Raw genomic sequence first — 27062 nt, 5'->3', positions numbered from 1 at the left:
TCTAGGCTGTGGGAACAGCAGTTACAATAGCCCTAAGGTGAGAGTGGGTTTGGTGCATTGGAGGACCAGCAGGGCTAGTATGGCTAGAGTAGTAGGCAAAAGGGAACAGTGATTGGAAAGGAAGCCAGAACAGGAACCAATGGCCACTGGTGATTGTAAGAACTTTGGCTTTTAGAGGGGGAGGGTATAGCTCAAGTGGTAGAGTTCATGCTTAGAATACACAAGATCCTGAGTTCAATCCCAAGTACCTCCTCTAAAAATAAATAAATAAGTAAATCCAATTACCTCCCTTCAAAAATAGAAGATGAAACTAAAAAAAACAAAAACAAAAAACCCAAAACTTTGGCTTTTGTTATGAGTAAAATACACCCTGATCTGCCCCTAGAAATTATGTCTGGTGATCTTCAGGAAAAGTATCAGAATCCGTAACAGCACAGTCTGGGCCCTGTACAAGGAAAGCAACCACTGTCCAACAAAGATTTCAATTATTAGGTGCTGTGCACATTATTCAGAAGATGCTGTGGCAAATGAGCTCAGTGCTAGGATAGATGCTGCTACAATGTCCTGAGCTTCTGGATAAAGGTTAGACACTCATCTCCGGCAAAATCTAGAAGCAATAGAAGGAGCAAGAAGCTGCAAAGTGCTGGGGGGAAAAAAGCAATTTTGGAGAAGTAAATCATCTCTAGACAAAAAAAGACCTAAATTTGAATCTGAACTCTGCCACTTGCTAGCTCTAACCTTATGTAAATTCATAATCCCTCTGAGCCTCAGTTTTCTTAACTAGGAATTATAATAGTACCTTCCTTTTAAGATTTTTGTGTACACTAAATAATGTAAATTATGTTTTGCACAGGGCCCAGAAAATAACCACTCCACTATTAACTAGTAGACTAGTTGACCAGCTTTTCACTTGGACAAGATCATTCCTTTGGCCAAACCTCAATTTTTCCATCTGTAAGAAGAGTATATTATCTGTCTGCCAAAATTAAGGGTTGGGGGTGGTATTGGTGCAGGAAAACGGATGTGGGGCGTGAGGAGGGCCATGTTCCAGGCCTCGGTTGTGCTCCTGGAATGTGCCCCACCAGGTGTGTGTCCTTGGCTTCGTGCAGGAAAGAATCCAAGTGCGAGCCACAGTTGAATAAAAGATTTATTTAGAGAGATACATACTGCATAGAGTGTAAGTCAAGAGAAAGGCAAGAAAAGAAGTGTGGGAACTGGGTGCTCAGGTTCAAGTAAAAGTAGGTACACATTCCACAGACAGACTGCAGGCTGTCTCTGAAGAGGAAGGAGTGAAAAAGGGCCGACAGGGATGGTGTTGCCAGTTTTTATGGGCTCCGTAGCTTCACACGCCTACAGGTGGGACCATTCCAACTGCCCTGGGAAACAGGCTGGAATTCCCAGGAATTGGGCCACAGCCCTTCTTTGGCATTTTGCAGTTAGTCTTGGGACTGTCATGGTGCCTACAGGCATGTTATTTATCATGCTGTTATAATGAGTATGTAATGAAGCTCAAGGTCTGCTAGAAGTCAAACCTCCAGCCAACTTAATCCTCAAGGCCATCTGGGAGTTGAATCTTTCACCATTTTGGTGTTAAATTGCTATCATTCCTTGAATGGCTCTGCCCTGCCCCCTTCCCTCCTGTCTCAGTATTGCTTGGGACTCAAGTGAACCACCAAAGCCACTCCTGGAAGAAGCTGACAGACAGGTAAATGGAAAGAGCCACAGACCTAAATCCCATACCTGGCTAGGTGATCTCGTTAAAGCAGACCTTTCTGATTTTTAATTAATGTTTACATTTTGACTTTTGGAGTAAGGATTGCACTTGGCACATTATTTTCTCAAATATTCTATTGTCATTTGCAAATGGATATGATAATCTCTAATGTACAGGAGTGAAGTGAGAGGAATATTCATAAGGCGCTTGGCACAAGGCGTGGCACGGTGGGGATTGGGGGTGGAAGTAATGTCCGCTATTATTTTTATTATTGCAAAAACAAATCTCTCCAGCAGAGAACACGCTTGATGGCCAGCTGGGGCTGTGAACAGTGCAGAGACCTAATTCTTCCAGCATTTCAATTTCTTTTGCCCTGAGCCTGCTTTCCCCTCTCTGCCCATCAGTTGGCGCCTTTTGCCGTCCTTTTTCCCCCAAGCTGGCTTTGGGGCTGCGGTCGGTCGGCAACTCGCAGGTCACATGGCCTGCCAGAGCTAGGGGACCTCGCGAAGGAGCTGCGCCGTGGGAGGAGGTGAGGCTTCCCCGCGCACCCAAACCCGGCTGAAACGGGCCTCAGGGACCGGCTATGGATCCTCCATAGAAGATGATCAAGACAGCCTAGGCGACACCAGCAGACGCCTTATGCGTGCGCAGGAAACCGAGATGACCGCCCTCACTGGGTAGGTTTCCGCCGCGCAATATCTGTCCAGCTTTTTTGGCATCGTGACTAGAGCGCCCACCCCAGAGATGTCCTCAGAGCTAGGAGACAAGGATTAGGGTTGCCGTGGCTGGCACACGGAAAGCAGCTGCAGGGGCTGGCGCAGTCTTGGGAGGCACTGCGTCCCCAGCGGTGCGCTCTGGGCCGGCAGGCTTCGCTGCTGCTCCGCTTGTGGCGCTGGCTGCTTCCTGCCGGACGACTGCGGGGACCCCAGAAAGGCGTTCCCCGTGCGGCCAGGGCTGGCATCCGCGCAGGGGTGATTGAATGTCGCAGCGAAGGCGCCTCCCTATCACTCGCCCGCTTGAGTGGCGCGGCGAGGCCGACAGAAAGGCGCGAGCCGGGTGTGTGCCAGTCCAAGTAAGACCCCGCTCCTGTCCAGCCTGACGGGGCTGAGCAGCCTCAGGGCAGACCGCCTAATGGCCGCTCACTCGCGGCGACGATCTGCGGCGCGTCCGCCCCTCGGGGCGCGCCAGCGTGCTGCTGCGGCGTTGGGTTTCTGCGGGTGACCTCGCAGCCCCGAGATCGAGGAAGGGAAACCGGGCAGAGGAAGGCGTCCCTCCCAGCTCTTGGACAGACCAGCCAAAGGGAGCCAACGCGGCGATCGAGACCGTTAGCTTCCGCCTACAGGTGGGGAAACTGAGGCCCGAGCGCGTCGGGGACTGCCCAAGGTCAATGGCAGACACTAGATCCGGGTCTCTGGTACTCCGCTGTCGTTCTCTTTCCACAAGGGGTAGCTAGGACCACCTCGGCTCGTCTCTCCCTGGCCTCTGGGCGCAAACGTTGTCAGTGCTGCACTGCGCCCGTAGTGTCGCAGGCAAGAACTCTTGCCAGGTGAGTGTGACCCTGGCATCCTCTGATCGCCCCTTGCTCTCCGAGGGTGAGGGGACAAAAGGGCCTCTCCAATAATGATCTCACTATGCGGACCTTTAGTAAAAACCTACAGGTGTGTGTGCCGGCGTGAAAGCGCGCATTTCCCATAGGGAGCTAAACCTTGTAAGGGGAATTGGCTTTTTTCTAGAGTGCACTGCACCAGGTGCTTTAGGAGGTGAGAAGAGAAAACCATGTTTGTCTAACATTATTAATTAGAATTTTTTTTAAGGATAAAGTTATTACAGAACATCCAGGAAACAAAAATATAAAGGAGAAAGTAAAGATAACTTAAAACTTCTTTAAGATTGTTGAAATTCTCTGGATATCTTCTTAAAAATTTCTCTGTATGCGCACATTTAACCCAACAGCGTGGACAAAAATAGTATCTTGTTTTAATTTGAATGTCTGATTACCCAGGGGAAATCAGCTTTTTTTCTCTGTGTATTGGCCTTTTGCATTTGTTGACTATTAATTCTTTTACCCCTTTTTCAGTTGAAGTGTCTTTCTGTTCCTGATTTTTAAGCACTCTTTATACATTACACATTAAAGTAGTAATCCTGTTATCTGTGTTGCAAAATCTCTCCGAATGTGCTTAATATTTTTGTCAGTTTTTCATCTTTGGCCATTCAAATCTATTCTTTTTCTTTATGGTTTCTGCTTAAGGATCTTGCTGAGAAAGGCCTTTCTTAACCCAAGTTTATGTAAATATTCTCCTGTATTTTCTTCAGGTACTTTTAAGCTTTTGTTTACAAATTGTAATGTGGAATTTATTCTAGTTTAAGTTGTAAAGTCGAGAGCTAATTACTTTTCCTAAATGATTAGCCAGTTTCTGCAAAGCTATTAAGTCCATTTTTACGCCTGATTTAGACTGCTACTATTATGATATATTGAATTATTATATATTTGTATCTGTAGACTTTATCATGTATCTATTAGTACATTTTGGTGCCAGTGCCATGTTATATTAATTACCAACGTTTTATAACAAGCTTAATATCTCTCTTATTACCTAGTATCATCTTCCTGGCTTTTTAAAAAAATCAGTTTTATTGAGGTATAGTTTACATGCAATAAAATATACCATTTGAATATATATTTCAATGAATTCTGACAAATATAACCACCATCACAATAAAAAACTATGGAGCACTATATAATTGATGTCATCTTTGCACAGGATCCATGCTAATCTTCAATTTATCCTTATAGTTTTAGTATAGGGCCCAGCAAGGTGAGGATTTCCTAGCAATTTTTATTAATACTAATTCCAGATGATCTTTAGGATATTTTGGTTAAATTAACCAGCCTCTCCCTGCTCCACCAAAAGAAACAAAATCATGTTTGGACATAGTTTGTGTTTTTCCCTTAGAGAATTTTTCAATCTGCTTTGTTCAGTATAACAAATTACCATAGATGGGGTGGCTTAAGTAGCAGAAACATTTATTTCTCACGGTTCTGGAGGCTGGAAGTCTGAGATCAGGGTGCCAGCATAATTGGGTTCTGGTAAGGGGCCCTCTTCCTAGTTTACAGATGGCTGCCTTCTTGATGTGTTTTCACCCGCAGAGCAGAGAGAGAGGAAGCAAGCTCTCTTCTGCCCCTTCTAATAAGGGCACTAATCCCAGAATGAGAGTTCCACCAGCATGACCTAAATATCTCCTAAAGAACCTATGTTGAAATACCATCACACTGGGGATTTGGATTTTAATATATGAATTTGGGAGGAACACAAACATTCAGTCCATAGCAGAGATCTAACTAAGACTTTATTTTTTTTTCAAATTATTATTTTTAAATTGTTTTTGTGGGGGGAGGTAATCAGGTTTATTTATTTATTTATTTATTTAATGGTGGCACTGGGGATTGAACCCTCATGCATGGTAGAAAAGCACTGAGCTTAGCTCCCTCCCCCCTAGCTAAGACTTTTTAAATGTCAGTATATTTAGAACTTTCTTTTTCTTTTTAATGTCTCCATATCATCCCCTTGTATAATTATCTAAACATCTGTTCACTATTGCTGGCCATTTCCTTTCCCTGCAGTTTGTCTATCCTCCCTGCCTTGCCCTGCCCTCTATTCCTCTCCGCCTCTTTCTCCCTTTCTTTCTTTCTTATAAACAAAACTGCTGTGAACATTCCTTGTCCATGTTTGGTAGCATGTGTTGGTATTTTTGCAGGGTAGATTCCTAATAGTAGAATTTCTACGTCAAAGCGGATGCACATATAAAATTTTTATAGATACTGTCCCAACTTCCACTCCAAAGGTTGCACCAATTTATATGAAAGTGCCCATTTGTTGAACTGGCCCACTCCCTCTTGTAAATTGAGTTGACATTATGTTAAATATAGAGGTTAATTCTGGAGAAAGAGACCTCTATCTCCTCTTTCATTAGTGTGGCTTTTCGCGTGGGAAAATGTTTTTTATCCATTTTTTCGCCTTTAAAAATGTCCTTCAGTAGAATTTTATATGTGTGTATATTCCACATATTTCTTAAATTTATTCTAGACATTTTCAGTTTCTTTTTTTCCTGTTTTGAGTAGGATCTTTTATCCCATTGATTAATTTAGTAATTGATTAAATGAAAGCAGTTTATATATATAATATATATATACACATACATATACATATATAGTGTATATGATATATATAATTTTTGCATATTGATTCTTTTATCAAATGCATTCTGAAAGTCTCTTACCACTTCTAATGGTTTTTTTAGCTGATTTTCTTGGGTTCCCAATTTGTGCAGAGACAATATTACATATTGGTTGAGAACATGAGTTCTGGAACCAGTCTGCCTGGATTTCAAGTTTTGCCACCCATTTAAAGCTTTATTAACCTTGGGTGCAAGTTAATTGTACCTTAGCATTTTTTTTTTCCAGGTATAAAATGGGCTTAATAATAGTACTTCTCATAGGTTTCTTATGAGGATAGATGAGATGCTTAGAACAGTGCCCAGCAAGCATTTACAAGTAAGTTGATCTCTACACATTATCTAACCAGGCTCTTTGATACTCCCAAATTTATAGGTGAGGAATTGAGGCCCATAGAGGTCATTTATATGCTTAACAAACATTAAACCTTTTCCAGGAATAGAATACTATACTGGGTCTGTGAGAGATACCAAAGATAAACCATGGAAGGCAGCAGGCATCATGGAAAAGACATGGGCTTTGAAATTTTTCATGTGTTTGAATTTCCTGCTTTCAGCTTGGTAGCTTTTTTTTTTTTCTTTTTTCTTTTTGTTCATTTAAATGAGATTTGTTCCATTACTATTTTAGAGTTGCTTTTTTGGTCAGATGAAATATTTGTAAGAGTCTAGTACAGAAGTTGGATATGTAGTAGGAACTTAATAAGTGGCAGCTATAAATAGATATAGTCTAAAGTAGAAAATGACTAATGAATGTCCTGGGATGAAAGTTCATGTAAAGCGCCCCAGCACTTGAGGAAAAAAATTATTTCTGGTTGGGGTGTTTACCTGAAACAAACAGAATGCTAGTTATTTCTCCAGCAAAGATGGGTTTATTTGGGATCAGCAGAGAATTCCAGTTCAGAGTCTGCAACCATGGCCAGCCATGTGTAAGTCCCCACACACCAAGGGAAGACTAGCGCTTTTATGGAGGGGAAAAGGAAGTTGGGAGGGCTATATAGTAAACAAAGTTCCATGACTGTTCATTGGCTGCGTCCCTGCCAGTAAAGGAGTCTTTGGTTATTGTTGTTATTGGGCTCTGCTGTCATCACAGGGACTGAGAGCTCCCCATTCCAGTGTCCAAACTCTATTTAATTTTTGAGTTTTCTGTTTATTAATTTTTAACATTTCCTCTTTTGACCAAGGTATTTCTCTGAAAACATCACTGATTAAGTTTCAGATTTTCTACTTTCAGAGGCTTTTTGTTCTTAAGTGTCAGGAAAGACCTTCCCTGGGTATAGTGTCTCATGTTGGAGGGAATATATTAGAAATCTACTGAGATCACATGTGAGTAACAAGGAGTGGTAAGAGGAAGAACTCTAAGGCACTTTTCATTTAAAGTCCATATGTTTTGAAGATCATAGACGTTAGAGATCATCTGAAGCATTGTGTCATTATCAAGAATTTGTCAACAAACTTCCAACAGGCCTGGCCTGGATATCTTGGGAAAGCTGTTTCATCAGATGTCATCTGCTTCAATTCTGGGAAATCTTTACTTTCAGGTCACCAGATGATGTTTAGGTCCAGTCAGGGCTTTGTCTCTCTTTAGGTGTGTCACATGTATCCAAGAGTCTTTTCCTTGGAGTTTGGCAGCACAAGTGTTTGTTAGCAGTACCTGATAAGGGCATTTCCAGCAAGGTTGAAGAGAGTCTTTCTGGAGGTGACTTTTTCAGTAGATGAAATCTCCAGGTTGCAAGAAGTGATGCTTAAGGTCTTCATCTTTCAAGAGTGTGTTGTGAAAAGACTGTTCTACCACACATGGATATTTTTAATAGACACAATTAGGCCATTGCAGTATTGGAGTATCTCTCCCTTTAATAGTTGTGGGTCAAAAGAAGCAGGAGGCAAGTTCATTGAGTGTCCTGTGACTACCTCAAAGTGTAAGAGTTTATGAATTCTAAAAGGTGGATCTGAGGTTTAGAAAGTCCAAGAGCAACGCTTTTGGCCAAGGTATTTGGAGGGCTCCTACATTACTAGAAGGGGAACGTCCTGGTTCAGCCCATGAATCAACAGAGGTAAAAGTTTTCCAGGCGCCAGGTTGGGGGCGGGGGGGATATAGCTCAGGTGGCTCAAGTAGGGTGTGCTTAGCGTGCACAAGGTCCTTGGCTCAATCCCCAGTACCTCCTCTAAAAGTAAAGTAAATAAAAACCTAATTTCCTCCCCTCCACAAAAAAGAAATAAATAAATAAAATTAAAAGTTTTCCAGTGAATCAACATCTGAAGGAAGACTAGGTTTTCTTTAAAAACAATATGAAATTGGTCATACTAACCACAAACAGGTGTATCAGATTTTCATGTGTATCCTCAATATTGGAAGAGCCCTAAGAATTGCTCGATGAAGTTGCCTAGTAATTGCCCAAGCCTGATAATATAAAATTCCCTTTTTTTTTTTCTCTGAAATTCTACCTACTCCCTTTTCCTCTGAATTTATCAGAAACTGTCCTTTTAAAATTAAGCCTTCTGAGGATGCAGAGGCTAACCCCTTAATTTCTTATTTTCCCTGGACTAAAGCTGAACTTCAAGCCACGGTCAAAGATTTTGCCAAAGTACCAAAGATCCTCACAGATTTGGTGAGGAATTTAATATAGTCATTCAATTTATCGACCTGGCTTCTCTGGCATGTCAGCTAGTTCATGTGCTTGTCAGTGAAAGCCAGGCCCAGGCTAGGATGAAAATCATTAATTCAGAAAGTCCTGAAAGTTCCCTAGAATTAAAATCAAAGACCAACCAACTGTGGTTGTTAAACATAAAATCGGCTGGAGTCCCTGTTGGGGGAGGTGCCCTCAAAATATTTAAATAACTGGGATCTCATTTCTCAGAGGTTTTTTCCTAGAGTAAAAGAATAATTTTCCAACAACTTAAACAGTTTACAGCTCAAAGACCTCAAAGTCAAACAGCTTTCAGGTCAACTCAGACTGCCTGCAGGCCCAATGTCTGCCAGCCCTGAGGGAACAGCTTGGTCCTATGAGAGCTGGATTTCAAAGAGTTAGTATGAAAAAATGTAAGATGCCTCATTAATAATTTTTTATATTAGTTTCATGTTGAAGTAATAGTTTTGATGTGTTGCATTAAAATATATTATTAAAATTAATTTCATCTGTTTCTTTTTACTTTTTATTATGGCTGCTAGAAAATTTTAAATTACATATGTGGCTTGCATTATATTTTTGCTGGACAGTGCTAGCCTAGAGCAGGGGTTGGTAAACTATGGACTGCAAGCCAGATTTGGTCTGCAGCCTGTTGTGATGTGGCTGGAGCACTAAAAATAGTTTTTACATTTTTACTAAAAATAATTCTTACATTTTTAAAGAGTTTTAAAAAAGAGGTGGTCTAAGAGGAATATGCAACAGAGACAGTATGTGGTCCATAAAGTCTAAAATATTTGCTATCTAGCCCTTTACAGAAAAATATTGCCAACTTCTTGTCTAGAAGATGCAGAGAAAAGGGGGTAGTAGAACAAGATGACAGAGGAAGGCAGGGTCCAGATCATGAAGGGCCCTTTGGACCACGATAAGAAATTTAGAGTTTATTAAAAGAGCAATGAGAAGATAAAGAAGGGTTTTAAGCAGAGAGTGACGTGATCAGATTTATATTCTTACATAATTGTCTGTGTGTGCACAGGTACACATGTGTGCTCCCTGAGCATTATCTGGACTTATCTGGACTAAAGAGTATCACATCCTTGTTTTACAAAAAGACTCACTGGAAGAGGGTATTGAAGGAGGGTGGATGGCAGTTTCACACCACTCACTGAGCTCTGCATTATCATCATAACCACATTGTTATCATAGCACTTAGCATGTGCCTGGCATTTTCGGAGCTGCATGCCTTATCTTGTTGACTGTATTTTGTTCCTTCTGAGTAGGCACAGCTCTCTTGGGTAATGTCAAGGACAGAGAAAACAGCGTGAGCAGGAAGCGACCCGAATGACTCCATTCCCAAGACCCACTAAGGCCGAGTGTGAACTCAATCCAGTTTCAGCACTTGGCTTCCACTAGTGGTGATGTGGAACTGGTGAGACCATGTGGATGTACAACCACACGATTTATGAACTCCAGTGACTTGAACAGATAACGGGGTGACGCAGCCAGTATGCAGTACTCCAGCAAACCTGGAGTTGGATGCTATTCAAACCTCTCCCTGCTTATCTCCTGCTTTAGTACCATCCAGATCTCTTATTAGTGCTGGTGAGAATAGTCTTTCTCACCTCTGGGATCTCACAATATAATCTGTTTCTGTTGCTGAAATGAGACTTTCCTTTCTTGAATTGCTATGTCATCATCCTGTAGAGGGGTGTGGTATTCTACACAACTCTCATGGGCAGGGGAGGCTCATCATTCCTGGCTAGATACAGGGGTTTCTGTTCTGCTCACAACATGGCCTATTCTAAGTTGGGCGAGTGCTGAGAGCTGAGCAGTGGGATGGACCCCCGTTCCCTGTAGTCACTCAGGGACCCAGGCTCCTGCCGTCAGGTGGCTCCTCCCTCCTCTAGATCCACCACGGCCCTCCATTCAACTAGCAGATGGAGAAAGAGGACGTTGAGAAGACACATGTACTCCCAGCCACTTTGGTCCAAAAGTCATACCTGTCACTTGGCTCACATTTTACTGGCAGTCCCTAGGCACATAACCCCACCTGGAGGAAAGCAAGCTAGGAGATGTGGTCTTTCTCTGTGCCCAAGAAGGGGAGAACGTGAGATGAGGGCACTAGACAGCCTGCACCACAACAACAGGTACCTGGGCAGCTCTCTTCCCAGGATGTGCAAGCTTTGTTATGCTTCTGAGCTAAGAGTTTTACCTTTTATTCCATAGACACCTTTTAGTTTTGCATTGAGCTTACTGGTGTTATGCTGGCTTTGTCCTTTTCATTCTGTTTTTGGGTGCGAGTCTGTTTTCCCTCAGATCCTTAGACTGTCATACTCCTACAATATTACTTAAGTTTGTACATATGGATATATTTTAATGGCATCTTTACTCTATATTATTTTGCTCTGTAGCACATTTAATCTTCATAGTAACTCCATGAGATAGATAAACTAAAACTCCATTTTAGAGGTAAGGAGTCCAAGGTGTGGAGAGGGATAGTGACCTTCCACCAAGTGAGTGGTCAAGATGAGAATCACACCAGCACATGTCTGGCCTCAGGCCTGTACTCTGAGAGAGCACGTCATGCTACGTTCCTTTCTGAACCAGGCTGGCGGCAGCTTTCTCTTTCATCTTCATCTCTGCCTCTCCTTTCCCTCTCACTGAAAAGCTGCTCATGGATTTTCCTTCAGATATTTCCTCCCCTCCCAAAGTCTGCGCGCTAGAGTTCACTCGCATGTGAGGGGTGATCTTCTTTCTCACTGGTTCCCATGGTAGTTCTGTTAAAAAAAAAAAAAAGAAGAGCAATTAGGATTAAATTAATATGCAATTTTAAGTATAGTTGCATGAAGTTAGAGAAATAAGAATTGAAGTTCTTGACAAAGATGTTTTAGGGAGTCCTGGATAGTCCTTTCTTGTTTGGGAAACGCAGAGAAAAGACAGAGTTTTCAGAAATTATTATGCACAGTCAGTCAGCAAGCACTTAGGATGCACTTACGTTGGAACTTACTTTAAATGTGTATTTCCTTTGTTTCAAGCCTTGCTTTTTTGCATCCGTTTTAAGAACCCATGTCAATGTAGCTGCTGAATTGAAATAATGATTTTGCTAGCCTGCCTGGTGATTTTTCTGGCACATTGTACACATTAACTAAGCATCTGTGGGTGCCGGGACTTGGTTGGATGCACCAAGGTTTCATTAGTCATAGAAATGATAAAAGAATCCCAGAGATCATTAACAGATAACCAGAGAAGCGTATACTGCAGAAAATACTTGTCTCTCGTAACTACACAGCCTAGAATTAGAATTTCTGGCTTGATATATGCTGAGTTCGATGCCTGGATTTTTTTTTAAAGCCTGTACCATTCTTCACTTCCTCTCTCTCTAGGTTTGACTTGCACTGATTTTGGCCTGTGATCCAGGATGATTTGTTCTTGGGACCAGACCTGACCAGAAGTTGACCTCATGAGCACTTCAACCTCTCCAGCTGCCATGCTCCTCCGGAGGCTGAGGCGGCTCTCCTGGGGCAGCACTGCTGTCCAGCTCTTCATCTTAACGGTGGTGACTTTTGGCTTGCTGGCCCCCCTGGCCTGTCACCGGCTCCTGCACTCCTACTTCTACCTGCGCCACTGGCATCTGAACCAAATGAGCCAAGAGTTCCTGCAGCAAAGCTTGAAAGAGGGTGAAGCTGCCCTCCACTACTTTGAGGAGCTGCCCTCTGCCAATGGCTCAGTGCCCATCGTCTGGCAGGCCACGCCCCGCCCCTGGCTGGTCATCACCATCATCACTGTGGACAGGCAACCTGGCTTCCACTACGTCCTGCAGGTGGTGTCTCAGTTCCACCGGCTACTTCAGCAGTGCGGCCCCCAGTGCGAGGGGCACCAGCTCTTCCTGTGCAACGTGGAGCGGAGCGTGAGCCACTTCGATGCCAAGCTGCTGTCCAAGTACGTCCCTGTGGCCAACCGCTATGAGGGCACTGAGGATGACTACGGTGACGACCCTTCGACCAACTCATTTGAGAAAGAGAAGCAGGACTATGTCTATTGCCTGGAATCCTCCCTGCAGACCTACAACCCAGACTACGTCCTGATGGTGGAAGACGACGCCGTCCCAGAAGAGCAGATCTTCCCAGTCTTGGAGCATCTTCTGCGGGCTCGGTTCTCGGAGCCACACCTCAGAGATGCCCTTTATCTAAAGCTCTATCACCCCGAGAGGCTCCAACACTACATCAACCCGGAGCCCATGCGGATCCTGGAGTGGGTCGGTGTCGGCATGCTGCTGGGGCCCTTACTAACCTGGGTATACATGCGGTTTGCCAGCCGGCCGGGGTTTAGCTGGCCCGTCATGCTCTTCTTCTCCCTGTATAGCATGGGTCTGGTTGAGCTGGTGGGCCGGCACTATTTCCTGGAGCTGCGGCGGCTGAGTCCTTCCCTGTACAGCGTGGTCCCTGCTTCGCAGTGTTGCACCCCGGCCATGCTCTTCCCTGCCCCCGCGGCCCGCCGGACCCTCACCTACCTGTCTCAGGTGTACTGTCACAAGGGCTTCGGCAAGGACATGGCACTGTACTCACTGTTGAGGGCCAAAGGGGAGCGGGCCTATGTGGTGGAGCCCAACCTCGTGAAACACATCGGGCTCTTCTCCAGCCTCCGGTACAACTTTCACCCCAGTCTGCTCTAGCCTGCCAAGAAGTGCCTTTCTGAAATTGGCCACTTCTTGGAGATTCAACTATTGCGCTCTTTATTTGGACACGGTTGCTTGCAGAAATTTCATTGTTTAAGGTTGCTAGGGATATAGGCACTGGAATGGCTGAGGAACATACAAGTCAAGAATTGCGGCTTTGGTAACTCACTGGCAGGAGCAAACTGTTCACTGGGGGTCCAGACCTCTCTCCCTCCACACAGCCACACTGCCTCATGCAGTCCAACCCACCCAATGAGGGAAATTTAAATACCAGTTATATTCTCCAATTATTTTTCGCTCTGCTTCTGTGATAGAGCTTGTGACTGCCAAAAATTTTGTGCACAGTGATATGACTGGTTTAGGATTTTAAGGGAGAATTTGGCGAAAGGTGAGATTCTTTTGCAGTGACTTCTTTCTCACTGGGAATGAGAATGGATGTATGTTTAGAATATATGTCTCAAGAGGCAGGACCATGTTGATAGATTGTATTTGTTTCCTTGACCTGGTGTAATAAAAGCTGTGTAGGGCCTGGAATCTTGGAGGCAGGTGACCTGGCTTCTGTTACCTGGCGTTTTCTTTTCCACACATCTGTGGTGCACTAATAATCAGTTTTGTTAGTGAGAACTTTAAGGCACAGCAAGATCTGGAAGCACCTTCTAGATCATCAATCAGATTGCTTGTATGTTTAGTGGTGATTTAATATTGAAGATTTCTATCATATTCTGATTCTTTGAAAATTGGACATTGGAGAATGATATAGAATGAATGAGCTCTTTACTAATAGCATATCCTTTTCCCTAACTTTGCTGGCTAACCATTCACCCTCATTTCTTTTTTTGTCTATGTAGCATGATGTTATAAAGAAATAGCATGGACTGTGAAGTCAGAAGACCTGAATTTTTATTTCAGATCTCTGTCGTGTCCTAGTGATGTGAACTTGGGCAAGTCACAAGCACTCTGAGTCTCAGTTTTTTCACCTGTAAAATGAGGACAGTGATATCTACCTTTTAAAGTTTCCTTGAGGATTTATTTTAGTAGTTTATTTAAAAAATTTTTTATTGAAGTATATAGTTGGTTTACAATGTTGTGTTAATTTCTGGTGTATGGCATAGTGATTCAGTTATACATATATATATATACATGTATATTCCTTTTCATATTCTTTTTCATTTTAGGCTATTACAAGGTATTGAATATAATTCCCTGTGCTATACAGTGGGACCTTGCTGTTTATTGCCTTGGGGATGAAGTGACAGAATATATGTAAAACACCTAGCTTGGCTCATAGAGGGCACTTGGAAAATATTAGTTCCTTCTTTCCTGTAATAAGCATATAAAATGCAAGTGTATTTTGGATAAAAATAGTGATATTATTTAAAGGGCATAGGGCTGACACCTACAGAGCAGCTGTTCCAGAGCAAACACTGCTAGAAGAAAGGCTACTTTTCACTGTGACTTCAGAAGGATAAGCAGTGCAGTTTCAGGTAGCCCCACCTCCAACCAAGCCCCAGATAAGAATTGTTCATTCAAACTGGAAATGACTTGAGACTCTTCTTGAGCTTATTCCAAGACTAGTGTCTGAAAATTACTCTTCTCAAAAGTTACAAATAAATGTCATTTGATAATACTTATCAAATTAGTGGCCAACAAGTCCCTTTATCAGGATGGATGATTAGAGTTGAAGCAGTTGTCCACTTTGTTTCAGTGCCACGTCTTCCATTTGTTTTTAAGCTTCCACAGTGAGCTTCCATCTTGGGATCTGCTCGAAAACACTGAGGGAATCTACAGGAGTTCACTACTCTATATAGATGAAAAAACTGAGGTCCAGAGATGTTAAAGGATTTCCCAGGTTCATACCGCTGAACAGCGGCAGAGAGGGCTGAAACGTAGCTCTTTTCTGACTTCCAGCCCTAGCACTTTTTTCCTAACCATATTCATTTTATAAATATCTATGTAGTCAAATTCTCTTTTGTGAAATCTGATTGTCACCTGGACTAAATAATGTCTCTGTAAGCTAAGATGGTAAAAACTCACTATCATGTTGGTCTTGGGGAACAAACAGGTGTCAGTGTGTGTTGTGTTGTTATAGTGAGCTGTTATGTGTGCTCCCAGGAATGTCCAAACTGATCAGAGCTACTAGATGACATTGAGATGTTCAGATACCACCTCTTCATTCCTCCTCTCCCAGTAATTGGTCCAGCCCCATGTTTGAGAATGGAAACACCCCCAACCTAGAGCTTTAGAGTTTGTTGCGTTAATGATTGGATCTCCTTGTGAAAATGTGTCTAATGATAGGACATCTAAGCTAGCCTAGCCCCAAATTGGAATCATTGTTGGTTTCCAGTTCTGCTCTTTCTAATTCAGTTGTCTGCTGCACGTAGACATCCTTCCCCTGATTCCTTCATTCTGGGTGGCTAAGATTGTCTTTGCCTTGTCTAATTTCTCTGCCTACATACTAAGACATCTTCCCTCATTGATCTTAACTAGAGCCTGCCATCCTTGGACATTTTCTGCAGAAGCAGAAATCCTACCCACTTTTATCCCTATCCACTTCTAGTTCTCCTTCCCCTTTGTCCCTCATTCCTAGAGTCCAAATTGTGTATGTTGTCCTGGATTAGGACAGCTGACAGCTTTACACCAAAGCTGAAGCCTCTCGTTTGATCCCAAACAAGGGGGCAAGGGGAAAACTAAAGTCCCCTTTTGATATTAACGGACATAGGTTACCAAGAGGGTGAAGGTCTCTAACAGTTCTGCTTACCTTTCAAAATTTAAATTATTTCTCATTATTATTCTTCAGGCCTAAGAAGCTCCCTATTGTGACTGAGTGTATTTGCATAGACGTATCAGTTCAAATAAATGTACCCGTTCCACTGAGGCATCCTGAGAAGACTTTTGTCCTTCTCCCTTGTTTTAAATGGATAGGTTTTTCTGATGTGGCCAATAGTATTGAACCCACACACACTAACACTATTTTGGAGTCTCGAGGTAGCCATCCAAAAGTATGGGATGTTTGCTTAAAAATTCATAACTGATTTTGTTGTATTTCTTAAATGGAAACATTAGAACTTTGCATTCTTTTTTAGAGAAAAAAAAACGTTGAGACTATCATAGAGCAACTGGAGAATACAAATGGGATGAATATGATAGGATTAATTTAATTTACCTTGGATACATTCCTCATTTGGGAGGATTTATTTAATTGGCAATTTAATTTGGGTAGAGGCATTCCAATTGGAGTTGATTATTGTGGGATTTTATATACACTATAATGCACTATGAATTATAGTAACATATATAAAATTGGGTAATTTTAAGTCACATGAATACTTGAATAATTTTATCCCAACTACAATGAATTTGCTGAGAACACTCATTAACTGGCACTGGTTTTTTAGGTTGGATTTTGTTTGGAAAGCCTTTGGGACTACATCAAAGGTGATTGGAAATTTAATTTTAAAGTACTTAATATAACTGCAATGGAGATGTACTGTGGCTTCTAAGTCGTTCCAGTACTTGGATTGCAACATTGTTGTGAGTCATCCATCACTCTGTGGTGATTGGGAAGTTTTGGTTTAAAATTTAACAGATTTGCTTAATCTTTTTTCTAACTACCTACACAGAAACACAGATGTGTTTTTTTAAAGCATCTATATTAACAATTGGGGGGTAAAAACAGATGCAAATCCAAAGGCAAATGATGAATTTATCAAAAAAGAAACAATAAACGGGTAAGTATGTGTAAGTATGCACAAGTATGTAGGAATGGAGTAACTCAGAGAGACGGAAAAAGAGGACAGAGATGTAGAGTGATGTAGAGGGTCTCACATTTGTCATATGTGTGTCCCAAACTCCCTTATGTAATAAATCCTTTATGTCTTCTCCACTGCCATGAAGTCTTTATATGACCAGCCTATGGAGAATACAAAGGAACTAAACAATGGATAGTCAGTGTTCTAGATAAATAATTCATCACTCTGCTAGGACCTGGCTTCCTGTTGCATTTAGAATAAAATCCAAATCCCTACATTACCTGCAGGGCAGATGTGACCTGGCACTGCAAACCTCTCTGACTCATGTCTTACCATTCCCACCCTTGTTCTCCAAGCTCTAACCACACCTGATTTCTTTCACTTCCTTGGACTTGTTACACCGATTCTCACTGCAGAATGACTTTGCACTGTCATTCTGTCTGGAATGCTTTTCTTTTAACAGAATCTTTCCTATAATTTAGATCTCAATTAAATATTAAATCTACCCCCCCCAACAGACTTTCCATCCCATCTAAAGCAGTATTTCCCTTTCCCAATTCCCAGGTCATCTATCACATTACCCAGTTTGATTTCCTTCAGATCTCTTGTTATTCCTTGAAATTCTTCTATTTACTATTTTGTTTTTTCCCCCTCCATTCTCCCCCCACCCCCACCTATAGAATATAAGCTCTACAATATCGGGGGTCTTCTAGGTTTCATTCAATCTATCCCTAGAACCTAGAGCAATACCTGACACATAGTAGGAAATGAGAGAGAGAGAGAGAGATGGGAGTAATGGGGGGAAGGAAAGAAGGAAGGAAGGAGGGAGGAAGGGAGGGAGGGAAGGAGGGGAGAAAAAGAGCAGAGGGATCCACAGTGGAAGTACCTACAACAAAGGATACTGAAAGAAGAGAAATGGGACTAGGGAAGAAAATTAGGAGAGGAGCAAAGAGAGATCCAGGTAGTGAGGGTTGGTTACAGTGTACAATTTTTACACCTGTAAAAAGAAATTTTTATGTGCATTCCAGACAAAGGGAATGGCAAGTGCAAAAAGGAACTTTTTACACCACCACACAGCTACTTTTTCTTTGTTGCTAGGGTTTTGTTTCCAGTGTGTGTGTTGGGGGTTGTGTGTGTGTGTTGGGGGTGGGGGGGGTCCCCTGTGTGTTATTCTCATGGGAGGGCTGGGTTTCCTCCTTCAGGATTCAACTGCTGCATCTTCCTGGTGTTGCCAACAGGAGCCATCTAGACGTGAACACCACCCCTGGTGGCTCCGCAGCTTATTCAAGGACTTTTAGGCAAGAGGCTGGAAAGAGAATGAAGGAAAGATTACCACCTTCTCCCAATGAACCTTTCTCAAGTTCTGTCAGTAAGTGGAGGGAGGGTTTTAGTCTTACTGTGTAGCTCTGGGTGATAGGGGTGGCCTTTGGCAAAACGTTATATGACTTAGCACAAACCCAGGTTAGAGAAGTAAACCTTTCCAGAGGCTGGGTGGGAGGGACAGGAAACTCTCTTTAAGGATCATTTTTCTGGTACATGACTTGGGCGTCCTTTGTGTTCTGTAGCTTTGTTTAAACGTGAGCGAGTTGAGTCCTCTGCGAAATTCATGCCTTGGCAACTTGTTAGACAATGTACTCCACCCCAGTTTGTTTTTATCCAGGAAAAATGTAAACCCTGGCACCACTCTGACCCGGGGACCTGATACCATGGTTGCTTGTACAGGTCAGTAGCCCATACTTTTGAAACACAAATCAACCAGTGTGTGTAGATTTCTTTGTAGCAACATGTTTAGGCAAATCCTCTTGTCCTTCTCAACCATATCCTTTTTCCAGCCCCGGTACATATACATCCAGAATCCATAATGAGCTGGGGTTCAGCAAAAGCAGCTTGGCTTCCCTCTGGCTCCCCCTCCAGTGAGGTTTATGATAAAGGAGAGGTAGGATTAAATCTTGTTCCTGCAGTGTACATGTAGAATACTCTTTTAAACAAGAAAAAGAAAAAGCAACCACATTTTAAAAGTTATAAAAAAAAATGGTATGTGTCTCATTCAAAATTATAGTTCATGTATTTTCTGCAAGGAATTATGTCAAGCAAAGTAAATCTAAATTTAGCATTTTATCCCCATCTGAATAAATGCCTAAGTCATATTAGCAATACTTAGATGACTCAATCTTTTTTTCTTTTTCAATCTAGCTGAACTATTCGCTGAAATACCCCAATCTGCAGAAACACACTCCCATATCTGAAACAGAAAAGGCTTTGAAGAAGTTAGAATCACATTATTTTTCATTTACCAATTAACACTAAAGGAAGAAAAGAACTGTTTCAGCCAAATTAACCCCTTATTGTCACACTCATTTGTCCTTGCACTAAAGCAGACACACATTAAAATTCTGAACTGCATCTCAGGAGCCCTTTAGGACAAATAATTTTTGTTTTGTAAAAGGCACCAGGTATCGTGTCTCACATAATAAGTGTACATTTATTGAGTGCCTACAGGGTTACAGGGAGTGGGCTGAGTGCAGGAGACACAAAGATGAGTAAATAAGACATGCTTTCTTCTTTTCAGGACCTTGGCATCCAAGGGGGCTGTTAGTACAGTGAGGTAAGTCCTGGGATGGCAGGGTTACAGGATGCTGTCTATAAATTACCCCAAAGTGCTGGGAGTCTAAGTTACCCCAACTTCCTCATTTCTTCTGCAACCACTTTTGCTGAGGACAACATGGTCCACCGAGGTCTCCAACTAACAAAGGAAATATTTGACACAAACATTTATTTACAGAAGAAAAATGACAGGTGTGAGTGAAGAGGAATTAGCCTGTCCCAGCTGGAGGGAGATAAGGAGGGTGAGCTGACTCTTGCAGAAGGTGCTGCAGGGAGAAGATATGTATCTTCTGATGTAAGAGAAAGAAAGAAAATTAGCACTGAACCTATAAGGGTTTCTTTTCCTTGCATTTCTGAAAAACAGACCTCTTAATGTCATATTTTCTAATCCAAATTCATGAGACATCTTTTTCTGAAACTGAATAAAGCTGACTTCCAAAGAACTTTGCTTGCCCAGGGGTGTTACACCTTGTTGGCAGCAATTTGACACACCTTTCTCAAAAAAAAAAATCAAGAAAACCTCACTCCCAAGTGTTTTGCTATCCATCTCGTCTTGATGACAAAAGCTTGCTGATCCTCAAATGGAGAGAGGACCGTGAGGGTCACACTTGTCGTCACTCCCTCAGGTGAGAACTGATGCTTTACTGCTGGGTCACTGCCCTTGCCAAGGCTTGTGGCCTTTGGGTTTCTTGTGTGAAGTCTTTTCTTCTCAAGGCTCATGTTCTTCACAGCTGACGGGAAGTTAGATCCAATCTTCTGAAACTTTCTGTCCTTCTCATATGCTGTCTTCCTCACTCATCACAAGTTGTGAGCAAGCACCCTTCTTTGAACACTGAAGACAGTTTAACTGACAGCCTGTTCTCATCAGTTTCCATATGGATTCCCCACGCCTGAAGATACTAACCTTTAAAAAATTATTATTTTATTATTTATTATTATTATTATTATTATTATTATTATTATTATTATTATTATTATTATTATTATTATTATTATTATTATTATTATTATTACTATTTGAATTTACATTGAAACGGTATTGGCCAAAGTTGTCAGTCTGGCTCTAAGGCTAGGGGGTCAGGCCTCTGTCCCACACATTAGAGTATTTCTTCATTCATAACCATTGTTCATAACTTCATCTACTCTAATCCTTCCCTTCCAGGATTCCCCCATATGAATGAACTAAGCAGAATAGCCCCCAAAGAAAAGAAAGACCTGAGTTTTTAGCAGATGTAATTTTTAACTAATTAGAAAGCATATTCACAAGGCAATATTTTCTAACCACTTGGCAGTAAGTTTGATTTCTATATGAAAATTCAAATCATTTGCCAAAGATGGGACAGCTCATGAAGAGGCAAAAATGCAGTTACCGGTCTATTTCTCTAAAAGAGATGTTTGGAGTGCTTTTTTACATTCATCGGGAAAGTGGGTTGTAAATTTTGCAGGTTGGTTTCAGTTCATAGGATGGTTGTAGCATTAGGAGGCATTCAGCTACAAATAACAGAATCCAGTCTCCCAGGGCCTTACACAATTAGGATGTTTAATTTTCTCACCTAGCAAGAAGTCTGGAGTCTTCTCAGCAGTGCAGTGTTGTCAAGGACACCGACTCTGTCCCACTCTGCCATCTTTTGCCACTTCACGGCTACTGCAGCTTCAGTATCAAGTCCTCACAGGGCTGCATTCAAAGCAAGAGGAAAGGGCTGGGGTAAAATGCTTTCTCCTTTTGAAGTTCTGTGGGCTTTTTCCTAGGAAGAACAATTTCGGGAAGTCTCCCAACAGACCTCTCCTTTTGTCTCATCGCCAGATATGGGCCACAGGTCCACTCTTAGGCCAATTAGAGGCAAAGGGAAATGAAGAAAGCACAACCACAATTTATTCCCTTGTGGCTTGGGTGGGGGCCTGTCTTTCTTGACCTCAAGGGCCCTCTACCCACCATCCAAACAAGATGAGGCTTTTTGCTGTGAGGAAGAAGATGTACGTGTATAGCTCAGAGGCAAAATGTGAACACGGACTCCGCTTTTGCTGGGGGAAAGTGACCAAGATTATTAATGTTCTTCCTGCTCTTGCCACTTTACATGATATTTAGAAATCGAAGCAACGTGAGGATTTATTTTATTGGGATTTATTTTACTTGATAAATAAATGGCCTACCATGGTTAGGCCATGGGAGCCTTTTGAAAAGATACTGCTGTAAGATTAATTACTTTAGAGCATCAAAGGGCTCTGAGAAGCTTATCTTGTCAGGCTTCTACACGCTGAGAAGCTTATCTTGTCAGACTTCTACAGGCTCATAAGACTGCATTTTCTTTCTGATAAGACAGGACATCTGAGCAACTGAACATGAAACATTGTGGAAACAGTAAGATCCTTGTTACTAGTTTCAAGGAAGTACACATATTCAAACTCATATCGGATATGGGGATTGACCAGCTGACAGCTGAAAATTTTGCTTCCTACCTATTGCTGAACTGTCCTGAACTGTTGATTTGGGGCACATGAAGAGCACTTTTTTTTTTAATTCACCGTTTTGGAAAGTGGTAAATAATTTTTGATGTACGGTATGAACCATGATGTAAATTTCTGAAACTGTCTTTGGCGTGCAAACCTTAATATGTCCGCATTAGAAAGTATTTTCCTGTTTATTCAGTTTCAAAAGAAAACTATGAAATTGAAATCAAATTATATTCACCAAGAAAATTCATTATCCCTGGACATTTAGAGGTGAGTCCCACATGAATCCTAGGGAGATTATGAAATTTCCAGCAATGTGACCAATGTTAGGCAATTTACTCTTCAAGAAACGAGTAGGACAAAGATAAGAACTACAATCAGCTCTGCCAGCTAGAATTGGAATTGCGAATTCTCCCTAACAAAAGATGCCTCACAACTCAGTCAGCTAATACCTAGAGACATCAGGTCTCACCAGCCTGCGGATACAAATGAAGTCATGTTGATATCAAATAATGTATAGTTTCCTTTGTTGCCACACTGTGCCCCATCCTCTAAAAGTCTCAAATATTTCTGGAAATTTCCAAAAAACTAACTTACATCCATGTGCTCTCATAGTTTGCTAGCCACAATCATCACACAGCATCTGTCTTGTTTTTTCTCTCCTATTCTGACTCCACATTGCCTGCAAAGTAACTCTTAAAGAGCATCTCTCTTGCTTATGGTAACTATTCTGGGAACATCAGTACCTGTGCTAAGGTTAATATTAATGCCTAGTGAACTCTCAGTTCTTCAGGCTAGGCTAGACTTTGGCATAGCAGGAACAAATGCTAATGTCTCAGTGACTTGCCATGACAAAGGTTCATTTCTCACTGCCACAAAATCTAATAAAGATCTGGGCAACCCTTTGAGGCAACTATTTTCCATGTAGCAACTCAGCAATGTAGGCTGAGGACTTCACAGTCCTGTAGCTGCCCGATCCAGAGCAGGAAATCTCGCCAGTCAACTAAGCAGGCTTACGGGAATATTCACCAGCTTTTCTCTGCTTCAGACTGCTAATGGCCAGAGCCATGGTCCCACTCAACTGCAAGAGGACCAAAAAGTGCAGAGAGGTCTTCCATATATATGAAAGGGGAAGAGAACAGATTTTGGTGAATAGTAATAATATTTACTTTATAGGTCAGTGCTGGGTTCTTTGAAAAAAATGGAAATAGTAACCCTCTCCATCTCTGTGCCCTGTTTCATCATCTGCTCTTCCAGTCAGTACTGCTTATGCCCAGAGTCCCAAGAACTTGCTCATGAGTAAGCTCCATTGTTTAGTCCTAATTTCCCTTTCTATAGGAGCTTAACAGAGTCCAAGATCAGGGGGAAATTCTGTCCCATCTCACTCATTCTCTCTCTTTTTTATTTTTCATGACAAGTTCATATATACTACCCCCCCCCCATTTTTTCCCAATTCTCCCTCAGACAGTGTCTGCCTTGTTCACGGCTGTATCACTAAGTCACAGCCCAGTGCCTGGAACTCAGAAGTGTGTTGATGAGTGGATGGATGAATGGATGCATGGATGAGTGGTGGATGAACGAATGGTGGTTTCCTCTCTACCCACAGATGAAGCTCAAAGGGAGCCTGTTTCCACTTTCTGTTGACCCTCTGAACTTCTCCTGTCACCCTGACCCTAGTTGCAGTCCTTCTGTCTTAGATACTATTTTTGCCTCTTTTTTGGCTCATTTGGATTGGGACCTTGTTAAGGATTAATTATGGAAATGTCAGAGTTTCAGTTCAGGGGCTGAAATCCTAGTGCTCAAACCTCTTCAGGGATCCCTAATTGAGGAATGTGGACATGAGAGCAATAATCAGATGGCAAATGATATATGTTTTTATTAACTGATAAGTAATCACCCAATTGTCTCCCGGTGCAGAGATCTTTGTTAAGCCAAACCAAATTACGCTGTTTAGGCCTGGAATCCTAAAGAAGTTTCTGTCACTCAGGGGTGATGGAAAGATCTGGGACAGAACAGAGGCACATATGTGGGAGGGAGAACGGTCAGGCCCCGACCCAGCGCACTGCAATAGAGGATTACCATAATTTCAAAGGAAGGAACATCAGCTGAGTCTCCCTCCTCTAGTTAAATGTAGTTTGGTAATTGCCCTGTGCTTTGAGCACTTAAGTAATTCTTCCTTCCTCAGAAAGAAGCTAGTAAGAAGGTAGACAACAGAGGGTGTGGGAGAAGCAGAAATGCCCTCTTACCTACAGACCAAGGCAGAAATGGGAGGAGGGCTGGCTGAAAATTGTCCATCTCCTCTTCCTCTCTTACATGACTAGTTCTCTCTTCTTCACCTTGAATGTTGTCTTCGCTTCTGCCTTTGCCCAGGCCCTTCAGTCCTTTACCCTGGTCACACCCACTCCACTCCATGACTGTCTCCAGAACTCCAATCTGGGCCAGTCTAGAGTTACTCTACTACACCAGCTTGCTAGAGAAACAAGTTCAAACTCTAGGCTTATTACTGCACTTTTGTATAAAGTCATTTCTTTAAACACAAAACTTGCTGTACGTTAACACTGGCATATAGATAAACTTTCTTTTGCTTACGCATGGATTTCTGATCAAGTGGCCGCTACTGAAAACTCCTGGCAATCTTAGCAAAGAATAGCCTATAGCTAGTTTCTGCTACTAAAATAAGGTTCCCATCTCCTTAACATATGTGCTATAAAAAAATAAAAGTTCATCCATAATAATGGAAAAAAAAACCAATCTGGGGAAAAGGACTATGAAAGGTCAGCCATGATATAGACGTGTGGAAGGAGACAGTTTGGATGGGGCAAAATCAACATTCCCCTGACTAGCTTCTTTCTCGCAACCTCTCCCACTGTGTCCCAATTATATTCCATTATTTCCCCCACTCATCTTCACTTCTGCTGCCCTGAATAAATGTGAATAGTCTGTTTATGCCATACACATCAGCCTTTTTGGATATTTCTCTGTTAATACAGATCTTCTTTGTTTCCAACTAATAGTGCTATTTATCTAATAGTTCTGTCAACAAAATTTTAGAACAAACAAATAGAGTGTAAAATGCCTCAAAGCATTCTCATTACTGCAGAAACTTTACAAGGAAAAAACACTGAAACAGTTGAAAGACTTATAAGTAGTGGTACAGACACTCCACCGCAGAAGATGGCAAATAAGTGCAGGAAAGATGCTTAACAAGACCAGTCATTAGGGAAATACAAGCTAAACCACAATGAGATACTATCACACACGCAGTACAATGGCTAAATTTTTAAAAAACTGACTATGCCAAGCATTGGTGAGCATGTAGAGCAACTAGACTCTCACACACTCCTGTTGGGAATATAAAATGGTACAATTTTCCACTTTGAAAAACAAGTGGGCAGTTTCTACAAAAGTTAAATATACATGTACCATTTGATCAGATCCAGCCATCCCACTCCCAGGGGTTCATCCCAAGAAAAATGAAAACATACATCTACATGAAGACCTGTTCATGAATATTTATAGAGCTTTATTTATAATAGCTAAAAACTGGAAACCATTCAAATGTCAGCAGCAAATGGATAAACAGTGAGGAATACCCATGTCATGGAATACTACTCAGCAATGAAAGGATGAACCCGGATAATCTCAAAATAACTATGCTGAGTGAAAGAAGCCAGACCAAAAAGAAAGTATATATTGTATGATGCCATTTCTGTAAAACTTTTAAAAATGACAGGAAGCAAATCAGTGTTGCCTGGAGATGGAGGAAGGGTTTATAAAGGTACATAAATAAACTTTCAGAGGTGATGGATATGTTCAATATCTTGATTGCAGTGATGGTTTCATGGGGGTATGTTTATGTCAAAACATCAAATGCTATACTTTACAAATGTGCAGCTTATTACAAGTCAGTTCTGCCACAACGAGATTATTATTTTAAAAAAAAGATTTACTTGGTAGTTTGCACTCACCAAAGATAAAAGAACTGGCTGGTGTCTTTTCATTATGTTTCAAACTGCTCTCTAAAAGCTTCTTTTGGAGTGTAGGTCAGCAGAGAGGACAGGGGAATGTGCTGGGTTCCCTATCATACTGCTGCGCTTTTACCTGTTGGTCTGTATACCGTTTCTCTAAAGACATATTTCAAAAAAGGCTAGGTTTAAGGGAAAAAAATTAGTGAAAAAAGTCTTTAAAATCTGCTGGATGATCTGACTTTTAATGCCTACTAGCTATAACATTTTATGAATCTGAAGTTCTGTAAATGAGTTTTATAAATATACTGTTGCTTTGATTTGAAGATGCCCTCAATTATAAAAGACACACCGTATGTCTAGCTTTTAATAGCTTTTCAGGGGGAAAAAAGTACAAGCAATACATTAAAAGTACACTTCTTATAAGATTAACTTCAGTTTCAAAAATATTAAAAGTATGATTTAGAGTGTGCATTGTAGCATGTAGTCCCCAGGTTGTAGAAAGAGATGTTTTGAGAACTAAAAATGTTTGCATTAGTCAGGATACAAAGTGTAACAAAGAGACCCCAAAATGCAACCGCTTAAACTGGGTACAAATGTGTTTCAATCTCACTCAACATTCAGCAGGTAGGCAGTCCAGGGCTGGCTTAATAGATGTTTGACCTGTTCAGCCCCAAAGACCACCACCACCACCCCCACTCAGAAGGGCCCAGGGCTTGGTTTAATGTGCTGTTGTTGTCCTCTTGAAGTTCTAATAATTTCATCTCTGAACTTGTGTTTTAAAAGTAAAGTCCAATGGGACAATGGAACTTGCATGTGAGCAGAGGTACACACAGTACATGTGTGTGTTATTCCTGCACTCCATTCGCAATTTGTGTTGGCAGAGTTCCAGTGGACCCACAACGCATGGGAGTCCAGAGAAACTCAAAGTGAGTACAAGTTCTATGTGTTATGTTAATCACTAAATAAGGGACTGAGAGAGGGCACTGACGGTACTGGGTGGCCAAGCTCTCCATTTGAACCAGAACTTGCTTCTAATCCAGAAAGAAG

At 41.8% G+C, this 27062-nt stretch overlaps 1 protein-coding gene and 1 non-coding gene across 5 annotated transcripts; one reads left to right on the top strand and one right to left on the bottom strand.

The window, feature by feature from the left end:
* Positions 1-2156: 2156 nt before the first annotated feature.
* On the top strand, positions 2157-17130 carry PGAP4 (post-GPI attachment to proteins GalNAc transferase 4). 4 transcript variants are annotated; one of them, XM_010952955.3, is made up of 2 exons: positions 2157-2391; positions 11952-17130. In XM_010952955.3, exon 2 carries the CDS (start codon positions 12029-12031, stop codon positions 13238-13240), a length of 1212 nt encoding a protein of 403 aa, XP_010951257.1. In that variant the 5' UTR covers positions 2157-2391; positions 11952-12028; the 3' UTR covers positions 13241-17130. The 4 variants fall into 4 exon arrangements, with proteins under 4 accessions (XP_010951257.1, XP_045371212.1, XP_010951258.1 ...); XM_045515256.2 differs by lacking the exon at positions 2157-2391 and adding an exon at positions 2467-2786; XM_010952956.3 differs by lacking the exon at positions 2157-2391 and adding an exon at positions 2468-3056.
* LOC123616310 (U6 spliceosomal RNA) lies at positions 4432-4536 on the bottom strand. The gene has a single exon (XR_006724298.1). It is a non-coding gene; the product is annotated as a U6 spliceosomal RNA (small nuclear RNA).
* Positions 17131-27062: the final 9932 nt, after the last annotated feature.

Source organism: Camelus bactrianus, chromosome 4, assembly GCF_048773025.1.
Source record: "Camelus bactrianus isolate YW-2024 breed Bactrian camel chromosome 4, ASM4877302v1, whole genome shotgun sequence".
Classification (NCBI taxonomy): Eukaryota; Metazoa; Chordata; class Mammalia; order Artiodactyla; family Camelidae; genus Camelus; species Camelus bactrianus.
Note: the sequence above shows the minus strand (reverse complement) of the source record. Positions and strands in the feature narration are given on the sequence as shown.

Bases quoted from the DNA above. Each gene is read 5' to 3' on its own strand.
- PGAP4 (XM_010952955.3), top strand. From the start codon at position 12,029: ATGAGCACTTCAACCTCTCCAGCTGCCATGCTCCTCCGGAGGCTGAGG.